This window comes from Haliotis rufescens, unplaced genomic scaffold (genome assembly GCF_023055435.1).
Source record: "Haliotis rufescens isolate VD_foot unplaced genomic scaffold, xgHalRufe1.0.p SCAF_4, whole genome shotgun sequence".
Taxonomy (NCBI): domain Eukaryota; kingdom Metazoa; phylum Mollusca; class Gastropoda; order Lepetellida; family Haliotidae; genus Haliotis; species Haliotis rufescens.
Window position 1 is genome coordinate 55,875,902 of NW_025964112.1, and position 16,479 is coordinate 55,892,380.

At 42.7% G+C, this 16,479-nt stretch overlaps 1 protein-coding gene across 7 annotated transcripts in view; it reads right to left on the bottom strand.

The window, feature by feature from the left end:
• Positions 1 to 5,441: 5,441 nt before the first annotated feature.
• LOC124114728 (dystonin-like) overlaps positions 5,442 to 16,479 on the bottom strand; it is a 117,594-nt gene continuing 106,556 nt past the window's right edge. For 3 of the 7 annotated variants that reach the window (XM_046475456.2, XM_046475440.2, XM_046475448.2), the window contains 15 exons: positions 14,666 to 14,825; positions 13,816 to 13,977; positions 13,336 to 13,461; positions 13,089 to 13,232; positions 12,612 to 12,800; positions 12,130 to 12,224; positions 11,706 to 11,838; positions 11,432 to 11,594; positions 10,938 to 11,041; positions 10,519 to 10,659; positions 10,380 to 10,403; positions 9,503 to 9,620; positions 8,616 to 8,786; positions 7,975 to 8,079; positions 5,442 to 6,603 (listed from right to left, as the gene is read on the bottom strand). In XM_046475456.2, the coding sequence (XP_046331412.2) occupies positions 6,245 to 6,603; positions 7,975 to 8,079; positions 8,616 to 8,786; positions 9,503 to 9,620; positions 10,380 to 10,403; positions 10,519 to 10,659; positions 10,938 to 11,041; positions 11,432 to 11,594; positions 11,706 to 11,838; positions 12,130 to 12,224; positions 12,612 to 12,800; positions 13,089 to 13,232; positions 13,336 to 13,461; positions 13,816 to 13,977; positions 14,666 to 14,825 (2,194 nt within the window). In that variant the 3' untranslated portion in view covers positions 5,442 to 6,244. The remainder of the gene's footprint in view (positions 6,604 to 7,974; positions 8,080 to 8,615; positions 8,787 to 9,502; positions 9,621 to 10,379; positions 10,404 to 10,518; positions 10,660 to 10,937; positions 11,042 to 11,431; positions 11,595 to 11,705; positions 11,839 to 12,129; positions 12,225 to 12,611; positions 12,801 to 13,088; positions 13,233 to 13,335; positions 13,462 to 13,815; positions 13,978 to 14,665; positions 14,826 to 16,479) is intronic. The other 4 variants (XM_046475466.2, XM_046475491.2, XM_046475477.2 and 1 more) reach the window with 3 other exon arrangements.

Sequence of the window (16,479 nt, forward strand, 5' to 3'; positions counted from 1 at the left end):
AAACTCTGTAAATGTAGACTTTCTCAATAACTTTCTCTTTTCAGTTATGCTTGTCAATGATGAGATGTGGTCAACCGTTGATCTTCCTTTTCGGAAACCATTTTGTACATCAGATAGAATGTCATTCTTTTCAGCCATGTGTTGAGTGGCGCATTAAGCATCCCAAAATAAACTGGGGCAAGTGTAATCCCTCTGTAGCTGAGCGGGTCTCGTGCATCCAACGCTGAAGATTTAGGAATTGGGTTGATGATCCCTTTTGACCACAGTTCCGGAATTCGTGATGTTTGGAAGCAAATATTAAAAAGCTTATGTAACCATATAGCTGTAAATTCCCCACTTAGTAGCTGTGTCGGGATAATGTCGACTCCGGGGGCCTTTCCATTTTTTGGTTTTCTAAGGGCTGCCTTTACTTCTGGTATTGTTATGTCTTCTTTAAAAGCCTCTGGTGAACCATTCTCATCTGGAACCACACTGTCGAGGTGAAGTGAGGTGAAATTGGGTTTAACGTCGCGTCCAGGACTATTGCACTTATATAGCGACGTGCATGCACGTGTGTGTGTGTGTGTGTGTGTGTGTGTGTGTGTGGCTGTTTGTACTAGTCCGGACGGATGCCGATTTATAGTTCTAGCCCACTGAGAAACCATGCCGCAGTTTAACATGAATACCCCACTCAGACATTGTATACTGACTCCGAGACGACCAGTCCGTGTTTTAGCCCCTTAATGCCGAGCGCCAGACAGGGTAACAACAAGTACCATCTTTTAACGTCTTTTGGTATGACGCGGTCGGGGATCGAACCCCGGACCTTCCGCTCCCCGGGCGGACGCTCTACCACTGGACCGCGGAGGCGGTCACCACACTGTCGACAACGTCATTACCGTCACTGGTACCGTTTAATAACCCTTCATAGTCTTCTCAAGCACCTTTTCTGTCTTTACACACTGATCCATTCTCCAGCACGATGTCCATTGGTATTTGTTTTCTGCGTTCACTACCGATACCGACCTTTCCTTTCCTCCACCAGAACTCGTCTCTGTTCTCCTTACACATATTTTCCGGTTCCTTATGTACCCGACTTTTATATTGTCTTTTCTCTGGTTGAATACAATTGTCAAACGCTTTCCTCAACCAGATATATCGGTGTTTTAGTTGTCGTAGACATACCACTTGCCTTACGCCATTCCTTTTCTGCTGCCTGGAAGCTTTTCTTACTTTTCCTGGGTGATAATATCAGCACAGCAATTATAAGCGTTATCAATACACGATTGGTCCTTAACTGAATTTTCAAGTTTGTATATTATGCCTCTCAACATTTCTTTTACATCCTCTGACTGTAGGAAATCACCTGGTATCGGGGATCGAACCCCGGACCTTCCGCTCCCCGGGCGGACGCTCTACCACTGGACCGCGGAGGCGGTCACCACACTGTCGACAACGTCATTACCGTCACTGGTACCGTTTAATAACCCTTCATAGTCTTCTCAAGCACCTTTTCTGTCTTTACACACTGATCCATTCTCCAGCACGATGTCCATTGGTATTTGTTTTCTGCGTTCACTACCGATACCGACCTTTCCTTTCCTCCACCAGAACTCGTCTCTGTTCTCCTTACACATATTTTCCGGTTCCTTATGTACCCGACTTTTATATTGTCTTTTCTCTGGTTGAATACAATTGTCAAACGCTTTCCTCAACCAGATATATCGGTGTTTTAGTTGTCGTAGACATACCACTTGCCTTACGCCATTCCTTTTCTGCTGCCTGGAAGCTTTTCTTACTTTTCCTGGGTGATAATATCAGCACAGCAATTATAAGCGTTATCAATACACGATTGGTCCTTAACTGAATTTTCAAGTTTGTATATTATGCCTCTCAACATTTCTTTTACATCCTCTGACTGTAGGAAATCACCTGGTATTAGTTTATCATGACATTCCGAAGAATCCATTTCACTCCCACTGCCGCAAGCAGCCTCACCAAGACGTTTGTCAACGTGTCTCGTTGATTGGTTGATCTCTGTTGGTCATATGACCTCCGACGTTTACCATTTCGGTGAAACCATCGAGCACGGTTATGGTGCTGACATACCTAGAAATATAATCGAGGAGAACCAGGATTCGAACCCACAATCATAGGTTTCTGGCGTACCCAAGGGACGAATTCCTGAAATCCCTGAATATTTTAAGTATTACGTGAAATCACTGACCAAAGCGGGGTTTTCATGAAATTACTGAACTGTTCTGGGATTTCACGAAATATTTTTTCACAGCCATACTTTAACATATGTAAATATGCTTGACACAGACAGTGCCTGCAGTGGGCGGATATGGGCGCCACAAACCAGTAGATGTGTCAGAAACTGAGGTGAGATGAAATTGGGTTTAACGTCGCGTCCAAGTTTATTGCACTTACTTGCATGCACGTGTGCGTGTGTGTGTGTGTGGCTGCTTCTACTAGTCCGTGCTGATGCCGATTTATAGTGCTAGCCCACTGGGATAACATGCCACAGTTTAACATGAATACCCCACTCAGACACAGTATACTGACTCCGAGCGGTCCAGTCCTTGTTTTATTCCTTAATGCCGAACGCCAGACAGGGTAACAACTAGTACCATATTTTAACGTCTTTTGGTATGATCGAACCCCGGACCTTCCGCTCTCCGGGCGGACGCTCTACCACTAGACTAGGTCAGTCGTGACCGTTCTCGGCTGTTTGGTCAGTCGAAGGTTGGGTTTGTGGAATACAGCTACAGTGGTGAGTCCAACGTTTGTTTCTGACTGTAAAACTCAAGTGAGTAAGTCCTGAGGCCGATTTGCTCTGATTCTCACAATACTCCCCATGTTTTGGTTATGTTGAAGTCAGATTCTTGGACACGGTCAGTGAGAACAGGAGTTCAACTACGACAACCAAACGTTCCACATGCGTAAACAAACAACTACAAAAGCACCACCTTGTCTTTGCCTGTGTTCAGCTGTGCGTGCGACGTCATCTTCCACGCTGTTGAGGCGAGGCTACGAGTTGTGCAAACGCTTCATTTGGCAAATATTTAAGGACGCTGAGAATGTTAGGGTTTACTGGATCTCACATGGTGCATTTTCACGGTTAATTACAACGCGACTTCAAACATACGACGATACAGACATCTCGTCATCAGGGTTGGTGTGTCTGCTTGTGTTCAGTAGTGTGTGCGATAGTTAAGTGTTCTTCTCGTTGGTTTGAGGCTTAAAGTGGTACAGATGATGGAGTCATTCGATAGGTACTCAATGAAGGACGTCAGATTGATGTTTGTTGGTTATATTGTTTGTTTGTGGATGGATGCAGATGAATGTTTACTTGTTTAACGCCGCATACAGCTATATGACGGAGGTATGTAAATAATCCAATCTGGACCAGACAAACCAGTGATTTACATCATGAGCATCGATCTACGCAATTTGGATACGATGACATGCATCAACCAAGTCAGCGAGCCTGACCACCCCATCACGTTGGTTGCCTCTTACCTCAAGACAAGCATGGGTTGCTGAAGACCAATTCTAACCCGAATGTTCATGGGGAGACAAGCATTGGTTGCTGAAAACCAATTCTAACCCGGATCGTCACGGGGAGACAAGCACAAATTGGAAAATATATGTATACTGTATATTAGGGCTTTCCATACTAATATGTCACCAGGTAAGGGGGCACGGGTGGCCCAGTCGCTGAGATTCGCTGTGTAGAGTTGCGTCCCTTGGGCAGAAAACCTATGATTCCTCAGTGTTGTGAATGACATTTGGGCATCTACTTTCTGTTGTCGGTTAAGTTCTTTTCCTCGGGTCCCTTCGAGTTCGACAGAAGAGTGTTCAGTTGTACAAATACTAAATTGGTACAGAAAAAAATGAAAGAATAATATAAACCCAGAAAGAACTGACATTATGTCTCGGAGATTTGCCATGGGAGTACGATACACGTGTGTGTGATTGAGTTGGCTTTTAACAGTATTCCAGTTGTATCAAGGCGTGTCAGCTTAATGTGGGAGGATCGTCGCTATATGGCTGAAATAATGCCGAAGCGACGTTAAATTGAAATAGGAGGAAAATCCGAAGTGATTCGGGTCTCAGACGTTTATCATTTTGGTTAAACCCACGAGGACGGGTATGATGATGCAAACCTAGAAACATAATATGGGCGAACCGCGATTCGAACCAAAAATCATAGGTTTCTGGCGTGCCAAAGGGACGCAACTCTGCATACGATATATGAAACCCTGGTCGGATAGTGCGTGATCTGGCTGACTGCACGTCATTATAAGTTAATCATGGCACAATATCAACCACTGGCTGCTACGAGTCGCAGTTATGCACATAACTTGGAATCATTGCTAACAATGGTGAATCAAAAGCTGGTTGTAAGCTCGCGATAAGCATACACTGCTGCTAATATCCGCGGGGGAACACCTCACTGTGTCCTCACCTATTGTTATAGGGTACAGGTGTTGTCAGTCGTGGTTAAGTGGGTAACAATAGGGGGGGTTTACCTATAGTCTGTTGCATGTCTATATAGAGAAAATAACTATCCGTCAGATTCATAAAATGGGTGCAGCGTTGATTGTCGCCGGACAGCCCTTCCTGCAGAAACGCCAATGTATGGTGGTGTTTCTTCTGTTCTTAAATCGGAATCTGTGTCCGTTGAAAATTAAGTTCTGTCCACCTTGGGAGTTCGCAACAAATCGAACATTAACTTGAGCATAAGCCATTTTGTTATGGCAGTATGACTTGCAAATGCCATTTTATACACTTCCAAGATTGACATCAATCACTCATATATTATTTCAATCATCCCTATGCATTTATTCATGTACATGAAAAAACTGTTCACCTATTACCATCAGAAAACGGTTAGACACTAATTGAACAGAATTCACCCCCAGAAGAGGGTTCACTTTAATGACAGATTTTACCAAGCGATTAAGAGATCTTTGTCTCTTAATCCCCTATAGTCCACTATAACAACATTTGGGGTGAATCAACACCTGAGTGAGATGGAATATGCTGAGCACGTGGGGCGACCTCCTTCATCTGCAGTAATGACTTTAAATCCATTATGATATTCATATGCTATTCATATTCAACAATGTAAAGTTTTGATGAATATGTTATCCTTGTTGAATAAAAAATGAGAAAACAAGACTTGTTTTGTTATATACGGTAACCTGATAGAATCACAAAGCATGTTTTGACAGCATAGCCGCGAGAGCCACATTATACACTCACGCAACCATAACCATTGCCGCGAGAGCCACATCAATTTGGGCTATCTATTTTCGAAATGTGGCTTTGCCGGCCTGTAACCAGGCAGTGACGTTAAACCATCCGCGGGTCCTGGAGCAGAACGCCTTGCAACAACGGCGTTGAGCGATGGGCCCTTTGTTTTAAGGTGTACAAAGATATACAAACACAACAATGTTTACGTATTTTAATATGCTTTCATACTTACATGTGGTAATAAATCTATACATGATATTAAACACTCCCCTCCCATATTCAGTGTGTCTTTTACTCTCATTTGTTCAATGCTAAATGGCAGGAAATATACGATTGCAGATAAAAATAAGACACTTTAAGGTTTATGCAACATTTGATGACGTAGAACGCAGTTTATATGACGTATTTTACAAGCGTTTGACCAAAGTCCAGTTAATATTGTTACATATCCCCAGATTCCCCTAATAAAAACATGATTATTTAATATGTAAAAAGTCTAAAATGATAACGTAACTAACAACATAGTATTTATAATCTCATAAAAATTTTGATTTGAAGTGTAACGCGCTATGAATATATAATGGGATTCATAATGGAATGTATGAACATAAATGGTTACTCTTGCCATAACTTACACATTGCTGTATAAAATATGAGACAAATTCTCAGATCTCATTGCTCCTCGCACAACACACGTCTCAAAAACGTCACTCTCCGTGCATCAACACCCATTCTTAAAATATGCATTACTTATTGCAAGGCACAACTCCCACGAATTACAACACAGAGCACCAATTCCTTGTTACAAAGCACACTATTGGTCTCCACACGTAACGAGGATTCTGGACGTACTGAGCCGATGACAGCGATTTGTCAGATCAAACACTGTAACCTTGACCTCACGTTATACAGCGTGGTCAAAGATCGCACAAGAAGATCCCTGGGGTAAATACATTGTGGAAGCTACTGGTTTATGGTCCGTTTGCACTAATAGAATGTTTCATTTAAATCTTGTCGGGGTACTAGGTGTTGTTGGTGTCTTTGGTGTCGTCGGAAGTCGTCTCGTGCGACCCATGGACTTCGTAGGGGTAACACTTCCGGGTCGCTGAGGCGTAGACGATGAACGAGGGGAAAAGGTTGTGGGGGTTGTCGGCCTTGACCTTGGCCGCGTTGACCCGAAGGCAACTGAGGGTGTGGGTGTGGTTGATCTGGGCGTGCCGTACACGCCTGAATGTCTGCGGTTACTGGGTGTCTGGCCGGGGGTGGGGGTGCGCGTGCTGCGGCCTCCACCCTGATTGGATGCTATACTAGAAGATGAAGTACTGAGACGTTTCGAGCGACTGAGACTCCCCGTTGAACCTGAAACAGAAAACTACGTGCAGTGTCCATCGCCGATATCGGAGTTTCTCTCAGTCAAAGAGGGAATGTTTTACAAGTTAAATTAACAATGCTAACTTAGTGTCCAAATGACAAAGTCAGACCAATTATTTGCAAAAATTAACCGAGCTGTTTCAGCAGACCAAACACTGTTTAAATTTGTGATTTATGTTTGTTCGTTGCTTAACGCCGCACTCGGCAATATTCCAGCTATATGATTGCGGTCTGTAAATAACAGTCTGAACCGGACAATCCAGTGACTGATGTCATGAGCATCGATATAAGGAATTAGAATACGATGACGTGCATCAACCAAGTCAGCGAGCCTGAAAGGCCGATTCCGTTAGTCCTCTTACGACAAGCATCGTCGCCACTTACGGCAAGCATAGGTTGTGAAGACCTATTCTACCCCGGATCTTCACGTGTCTTCACTTATATGTAATTATCTGATATCAATAATACAATATATAACAATGTAAGGGTAGCATTTCAGTCGAAATAATGATGTTTGTGGATATATCTGTAGATACCACCATGCTGAATGGTTAATGTACAAATGACGCACTAGCGCTTTTTAGTAATTCTAACTTCTATTACGCAACTGCAAATTGAAATCTAATCACATAAACACGTGAACACACACACACTCGGGGGGGTGAAATTAAAACATTGTCAACAGCTTCCAGTGAAAATCACTAAATGTACTACTTTTTCTATAGGCAACGATTATTGTTCAATATACTTTCCTAGTCCTTAGCTAATCACATCTTCAGTAAAAGGTGTATTCAACAGCAAAACCTCGTTAATGATATTATTATACCTGTCTTTTGTTTCACGCCGCACTCGAATGACTCGCCTCTTACAACAGGTACAAGTTGCTGGGGACTTCTAACCCTGGGTCACCCAGGTGTAAGGCATAAGGCCCACTCAGCAATATTCCAGCAATATGATGCGCTCAATAAATAATCGAATAAGGACTGCATATTCCAGTGATTTACATAACGATGAATCAAGTCAGCGATTCCGTTCGCCTCTTACGACAAGCATGGGTTGCTGAAAACTCTTCCTAGGTCCCCATAGAGCACAACGGCATTGCGTTGGAGCGGTGGAGACAGAACCCGTAAGGACACCAAGGTCTAGTAACAGTACATCGCTTACCTCGAACAACACGATATATATTCCCAATACTTCAAGTAAACGAGGTACCAGTGTATTTGGTCCTAAGTTTATGACAGATGATAGGGTGATTTACAATTATGTAAGTACATGGTGAAATATGTAAGACACTGAATTATACACAGACAATAATCGCTGCCACGGACGACACAGTTCTACTACACTACTCAAACCTACCAAACTCTGGGTTTTTGTTAAGAAGAGAACCGTTAGCATTAGATAGGTTCACCATAGAGGAAGTAATTCTACTGCGCCGCAATGACGAATCTGCTGAACTTCCGGCTGAAAGAGCAATTGTGAACACACGTGACAATGTGACGTCATAAAAACACGTGTGAGCCATGTAAGAAGTCAACCTAACGCTACTAAACTCACGTGTATCAACGTGCCCTGAAACAAACAGTATATATACAGGCATGCGTATTTGTGGAGAAGCTTGGGTATTTGGATAATTATATACTGATAATAATATCGCTTTACATGGCAATAAATAATTGGATGGTATAAGCATGCTATATTTATAGTTATTACACCGTTGGTTGTATTGTATGTATAACAGAGTTAGTAAAAAACACTGGACATGCTTGTTAAGGATGCTAGAATATTATCTACATATTATTCAGATTAACATATATGATATAAGTCGGCTTGGACATGTGGTTATCTGTAGACCCGAAACTCATCACCTAGAATTCACCATATTATCTGAAATCCGCTACCGAGAATGATATGACTTAAAGACCAAATCACACGTAGGAAAAATTCACAGCAACCACTGAGTACGCATGCTCAGCACCAGCCAATCACACTGCGTGTACCTGACGAATTTGATGACGCGTATCCCGTGTCGTTTTGACGTCGCCTCACCCCTGTGGGGAAGGGTGAAATGCTCCGCCCGGGGGTGCTACCCCTCCGGCCGTACGTGTTAGGAGTTGACCCGTCGGGAAGTAAAAGGGTGTCCCTGAGATCATAATTTGAACGCCCCCTTGCTGTGGAAGCAACCAGATTAGTCACAGGATGAAACATAAACTTAGACATAAGAAGCAGACATTACTGACGGAAAAAGCAAAACACACGAAGCAGCACATTACCAAACAGTTATGTCCATCCAACCAATGAGTATTAGCATGATGGGTTTCAACGCTTAAAGCAAAAATTAAATATATACACTTGTGAGTTAAATGAGTAAAACAAGTTAGCTCCAAACAAAATTAAACAACTCCAAAACGACGACAATCTTATATTAGCTGTCGAAAAACATGCAACAAACATATCGGACGAACTACGATTCGTGGACCCACTACAGCGTGTCACATCGCATATATTTTATTAATGACCGTTTCAACTCAAGGTGCACGTATTACAAACTGCCCGATCGGTCACTACTCTATGTTAACTGTATCATGCAAATGGTCAACAATGGATGAATAAAAGCTGTATACAACGTTATATAGACATGCCCTGTAAAAAATAGCAATATAATCACATTGGTTCTTTTCAGTCATTACTTTACGGTACTGCATGATACAATGCAAATTAATTGATGTACTTTCTATGTCACATGCGATGTTGCAAATTATATCAAACGTAAATGAACAATAATTTTCATGGAATCCTTGTATTCGTGTTAATTTGAGGGAAGGGTGAGGATCTGACGGAAGGGAAGGAGAATTCAACAAGGGGCAGACAACTCCGTGACTCTTACCTCGACAGGGGTCATTCTGTTCCAGGAACTCCTCCAGCGTGACCCAGCCTCCGCCCACTCGGACCATCACGCAGCTGTTGAGGAAACGAACCAAACGGATCTTCTCCGTCTCGCCGAACTGTAACATTGAACGGTTCTCAGTTGACGGTTCATCATTAATATCGCCTGCCGGTAGTAAGGGTGTTCTGATCAGGGGGTGTATGCCACCTGATCCAGCTTACCCATCCACAGTTTTAATGTCTTTTCAATCGCACGACATACATCTTTACTATCGCATGAAGCACGCGTTCAACGGGCACATTCTGTTGTATTGGTACTTTTTAGGTCATCAAAGGACGCTTTATATCCATTATTATCGTATATCACCCTCTGATAAAATTCAAATATTTATTTAAGATACCAGGACACCCTACAGCTGGATCTAGACACCAGGTGTCCTGTGGCATATAGTTCCTCTATGAAGCACCATGCTAGGTTTGTAATAGACTACGAAGCCGATAGTCCACTATGAGACCAAACCATGCAAGCAAGAATTCGCGTCGTTAAAAATGATCAATTACAATACTAGAAATGAATGCAGATGACTTCGGATCGGTAGGACATCGATTGCAACAAAAGACAAAATATGCAGATGACTTCAAAAGAGGTGACAAATCCCAACGTATCTCAACTTTTGGATAAAAATAGTCCCGCGGGCGATAAAATTGTGTTCCACACCATGCATAAAGTCCAACAACTTCCGTGTCTTTGTTATATCAAAAAGCGCAGGAAAGTAACAAAAGAAAAATCACCACAGACAAAACGACCCTTTCTAAAAAGTCAACATGTGAATAGTGAACAAGTAAACAAATCACGTGAAGGAACCACTCAATCTTACCCGACGTTTTTGAGAGTCTCCAAACTGAAAAATGTAATTAAAATATAAGAAACGACAAAGACAAATTAGTGCCTGACATACGGAAACGAAATAAAGAACACCGACCAAGGGAGACAATTTGGAAACAAGAGTTATCTACCTTATATTTGCCTTCGTCCACGAACTCGGCCCTGAACTGATGGCGACATTGACATGACGACACTTCTCTCTCGATCTCGTCGTGAATCATCTCCACGTCAGACTTGGACCGGTTGGCTGCCTTGGCCCTGGCGGACTTATTCTGGAGGTGACAAGTCACAGTTTAGGAAGATGGAACGAATATCTGACAGAAGAATTGCCCAGTCATGAGCAAATCACTGAGAATATTGATTAAAGCTGAGGTCAGCAATATTCAAAGCGATATACACAAGGTGATATAAGAGCTAAGGTGGTCGCAACACCAATTGTTCATCATAGGATTACGTATAGGGAACTATACAAATTAGTGTGATGTTAATTAAAGCGACAATTATCTCTAAATCTTTCTACTTGGTTTATGAACGTTTGGGTATAACTCACCTTCTCTGGTTTAAGCGCATCTATGAATTCCTTGTATTCCATGTAATTTCTTCTGTCAAATATGTCAAATACAGCGTTTAATTCCGTTTTGTTCGTCGGGAATTCTGAAAAAAACAGTCCATTTACAAACAATGGTATAGTTTTTCAAAATATTGAACAAAATCTTATATGTTTCGAAATTGCGTTTCCAAGTGAGTATTCTGTTTTGATTTTTTGTTTGTTGTTTAAATCCGCACACAGCAGCAATATTCCAGCTATATGACGAGGTCTGTAAATAATCGAGCCTGGAGCAGAAATCCAGTGATTGATACCATGAGCATCAATGCAATTGAGATACCATGCATCAACCAAGTCAGCAAGTCTGACCACCCGATCCCATTAGTCGGCTCCTACCACAAGCATGGGTTGCTGAAGAGTTTTTCTAACCCGGATCTTCACAGGTCTATTCTGTTTTGAACAGTTGTTGAATCAGATCCACGCGAAGGAATACATACTTGACTTCAACATTCCTGTGACAAACTCCTCCCGCGTCACACACCCATCACAGTCCCTATCCTGCCGCCGGAAGAAGTCCGTGATTCGGAACTTCTTTGCTTGGATCCAGTTGAGGTATCGCTGTCTCCAGAGGTCAAAGTTGAAATTCTTAAAACTTTCCAACTGTAAATAAGAATGAAATTGTTACACACGCGATACAGTACTTGTTAAGTTTCAGTCCAAGTATCTCCCACAAGTAGCCATGATAAGATAAGATAAGTGTCGGCATATCACCTCTAGAAGTGTGTCGTGCGCATCTTGTAGCTTCTTCTTCCGGTCTACTGACATCCGCCACACAGTCCGCCATTTACTCTGTAGTGCTGCCACTCGCGGGTTATAACCATCCACTTCATTCAGTCGCATGTTGCTGTCAATAAAAGGTAAATCAGTACTATTCTCATTGACCAAGTCGTCTTAAGCGTAAACCTCACCTTTAAGCCTGACTTTTCAAATACTACAAACATCTTAATGCATTTTCCAGATTTCGTTCTCGTGTCTGGTGTTTTTAGGATAAAAGTCAATAGTGCTGTTTTTCTAAAGATGTTGAATAAAGCAACAACACTCTTATCATAATCATAAGAAATCTGCAAAAAGCAGAGCGCCAGAATGGAAACGTGGGCTGGCTTTTGTAATCCTTTCTGTTAACAACATTGGTTACCTGCCAAACTGTCTGTTCGCTTTTGATTCACTGTTGACCAGCTTGGTCAGTCTCTCTGCGTCAGCGTTTTTACTGGTCACCTCTTCGTGGAACTCCTACAACGACAACATCATTTAGTGAGCTTCATCCAAGGCAGTCACTGTATATTCGCTATAGCGAATCAACCACACGAAAACAAATATAATTGTACATAACCGACAATTGGGATACGTTGATATGCATCAACCAAGTCAGCGATGCCGACCACCGATCCCGTTAGCCGCGACTAACGACCCCAAGTGACTGACTATAAAACGCCCTTGCCTCGGGGAGATGATTGTACAGATATTTTTGGAATACTTTTTGATTCATTTGCTGTTCCACTGACGAAGTGCTAGTTTTCCATCAAACTGAGATTATGTTAGATGTTCCTGTATTGGCCTTATGAGACAATATAGACTAAACCGGTATTTTTGGAGGTGTGATTATATCGTTCAACTGACCAGGTGCTCCTTCAGCAGAGTCTCAACGACCTTGAGATCATCTGGGATGGGGTCTCTCTCCTTGGTGGCCAGAAGAGCCTGGGCGTCCGTCAACCATGCCAAGAGCTCCTCCAGGAGTGCCGCATTACCTTGGATGTTCCTCAGCGCGTCCTGCAGCCTCTGGGCTCGACCCTTGGCGCGCTGCAACAACTGTAACAGGAACACATTCATCACCATCTCTGCAACATCTCCAGTGCTAAGTATCTACCAACTGGTTATCACGTTTAACAGCTGTATTGGTCAACATGCAGTAATTGTATGATGTTCATAAAAACATTAATTTGTCGATAATAAAAAGCTTTTACACAATATGATGTTACAAATATATGCTTGTTTCGAATTTGCCCACCTTCGTGCGGGATCGTGTATAATACACGAGAAAGTAATCATGTCAAAAATGACCATCAGTGTCATCAGTGACCTCGAACTGCGACTTACCTGGTCCCATCTGGTCTGGGTTATAGTGAGGTAGTACTTGACAAATCGGACAGCGTTTGGATGACAAGCCTGAAGGATCTCCTCGGCGAGGGCCTTGATCTTGTCGACCGTATCCTGGTGGTCCCGCAGCTCCTCCTGGAACTTCTGCAACGACGAACACACGTGGGTAACGTTGGTATATTCAGCATCTATTGTGCTTATATTCGGTATCTACTGCGTCTTTGTTCCATATATTCTCGTTACTTACCTCATGTCTTTCAATAAGCTGTATGATGGCCACCTCGTCTTCGGGTAACGCCCTGAATTTAAGGGCTGACTCAGCCTGTGGCAGAAACTCCCGCATCGTGGTCACCACGTCCTGGAACTCTTCAGCCTAAGGATAACAATAATAATCTAATGACATACAGGTCAAGTAAGCCATAACGCCGCGGAGGAGGTCACACCTGCTCTTGAATTCCCGAGAAACGAAACAAAAGAATGTCCATGTCCAAGTTAGAGTTACTGCAATTATCATGTGTCAAACTTAGAGACATTTCTTTTGTGTAAGGTAATCATAGACTGTTACACGTCATACATTTTTAACTAGCAAAAAACGTTTTGTGTGGGGAAATCTAGGACAGTCCATTAGAACGAGCTAGGGACTCCTTTAAACAATGGGAAAGTGATCATATATTTAGTTTACAAAGTCTTGTGATTGGCTGTGCTGATTATAGAAGCAAAAGCCTACCAGTTTGAGAGCGTCCCTCAGTTTGTTGTCTCGGACGTCACTGAGGTAGTTCACCCTCTCCCACAACTCTGCCAGCTCCTCCGCCTGCGACCGAGGGATGTTGCCCGCCGTCTTCATCGTCGTCACGGTCGTCTCCCGGGCTGCCAGCTCCTGCTGTATCGCCTACAACACACGTTCTTGTCAGTGAAACACCAGCATCATACATAGACACTGACATATATTGTTTGATGCATGGGCAGCGCTGTTCAAGCAGTTTTAGAACATGAACGTCACGTTAACAGCGATTTGGCGATCGAACATTGCCTTATTACAGTCCTATCCCTAACACCGCTTTGTGTAAAGGTGCCAGTCTTTTTGTGTTTGATCTAACCCGGGGAACACAACAGGTGATAGTGACATGATCTCGAAGCGATTACAGCATTAAACGGGGTAAATAAATAGACATATAGTTCAAAACCAGGACTGTAACAAATCGATCTTAAATATATTGCCAAATAAGACTCCAAAACATGAATAAGTATCATTAAACACAAATAAAAGTACTGCTTAAAATCGTGCAGGAGGGACAAATGGGATTGCCCTCGGCAATATTCCAGTTTGAAGACAGCCTTCAGCATGGGATTGGGGCATTGGGGATGCCCAGTGGTTTTAGCGTGACGCCGGGGATCCGGGTTCGAATCCCCGCATGGGTATAATGTGTGAAGCCCACTTTCCGTGGTATTGCTGGAATTTTGCTAACAGTGGCGTAAAACTCAGCGTGGGGTTACAGAGACATGGTAAAGACTGAGTAGGTATGTGGGTTGATGGTCTGTGGGTTGATGGTCTGTGGGTTGATGGTGTGTGGACTTACCTTGTGTTGTTCATACAGCATGTGGACTGTGTCCAGGTCTCCTAGGACTTGCTGCTCGTCGGAGATGGTGGCCTCTGCTTTCTGCAGCCATTCCAGCAGGGACTGGATGGCGTCAGACACGCGGCCTGAAGTCAGCAGTGCCTCGTCCAGCTTGTTCTGACTGTAACAGAGGACAGACACGTTTGTTTGGGGAAAGTAAGAAGGCGGCAAATAAATTCATACAACTCTCTGCAAGCAAACCTGAGAAGAACTCTACCTCATAAGGCGCTCTCGTGACCTCGCAAGATGGTCTCTATAACATCAGTTGCTTTGAATGTTTATAACATCGTCTGCTTTTGTGATCGTTTATAACATCGTCTGCTGTTGTGATCGTTTATAACATCGTCTGAAGATATGATCATTTATAACATCGTCTGAAGATATGATCATCTATAACATCGTCTGGAGATATTAGCATTTATAACATCATCTGAAGATATGATCATTGATAACAGTCAATTGATGTGATCGTTTATAACATGCTCCGTAGATGTTATTGTCTGAATAATCGCCAATGACCGTCTACAATGACCGTCTACAATGACCGTCTACAATGACGTCTGCTGGTCTGCCCGTAAGCAGACCAGACGTTAACAAATGTTACATCAAGTGTAAATCACTTCTCCTCTGAAAGAACATTTTCGATCAGAACGTCCCACAGGCAGTACTACAGCCATATGCTATTTCAATTGACGTTTACAACCTTTACCCATCGACTAATGTGCAGCACGACGTACACATCAAAGCCTCGAGCAGCTGTAGCCGTGATATATCACGATCCACGCAAAACTACATAAATCAGGTATACAGACAACCTGTTTACTGAATGGTATCTAGCAAACGCATCTTACAAACCAGACACAATCTACGGATAACAATGTTATATAGTGTGTCTACATTTTCACCAGTCAACTTCTCTAAGAAATGCCTTTGAAACAATCCATTTAAAACAAGTGACGTAGCCTATCGAATCTACCGAACGTGTAACATCAACAATTATCCACCAATGATTTGTGTCCAGAAACGACGGAAAGGGGCAATATCTCTCACCCAACATGCTGTTCGGTCCTTATCCTAAACAGGTCTTTCCTCAGGAGCAGTTTACTTGTGGTCGTCATATTTCCTGCGTTCTACTCATCTGCTATTACTTGTTTGTGGGAACAGCCCAGAATCCCTTACATACTATTGACACTGACGAGAGGCGAGTATTCGTCTAACTTAAAACAACACAAGCATTCGGACACCCGGTCGAGTTAATTGTGTCACGCACGAGATTTACAAGCTCAGGTACACAATGGACACGTTCCTTTGTTGTAAAACGAGCGGCGTTTTTTTAAAGTGGACAGATCTTTTGTATGTACCTGCGTTGTTTTGACGGCAGTTTCATCTCAGACGGGTGGCAGCTGAACTAATAGCATTTGGTACTAATCCGTAAGTGCTTACGTTATAGATAAGTTGTTAACAGACATGTTTGTGAAACAATACAAGGTCTATTTTGTATTGTAAAGTTTTATCAACTCCAGATATATTATCAGGTGTTAGAATTGCATTGAACATTCGTGGATGGAAGCGGTTTGAACGCTTCAAAGTGGCTATGCATTATCTGAGCTTTCAGTCCGCTGTGATATGTCGTGTAATCCTCACTGTTGGTAATTGATGTTGGACAGAAGACCTGGCAGTATCACAAACTCTTTCACCATCTAGGAAATGTTTTAATGCTTCCAGTTTTGCGATAATCAATCATAAAAAGACCGTTTGTCTCGATGTGATGTTTT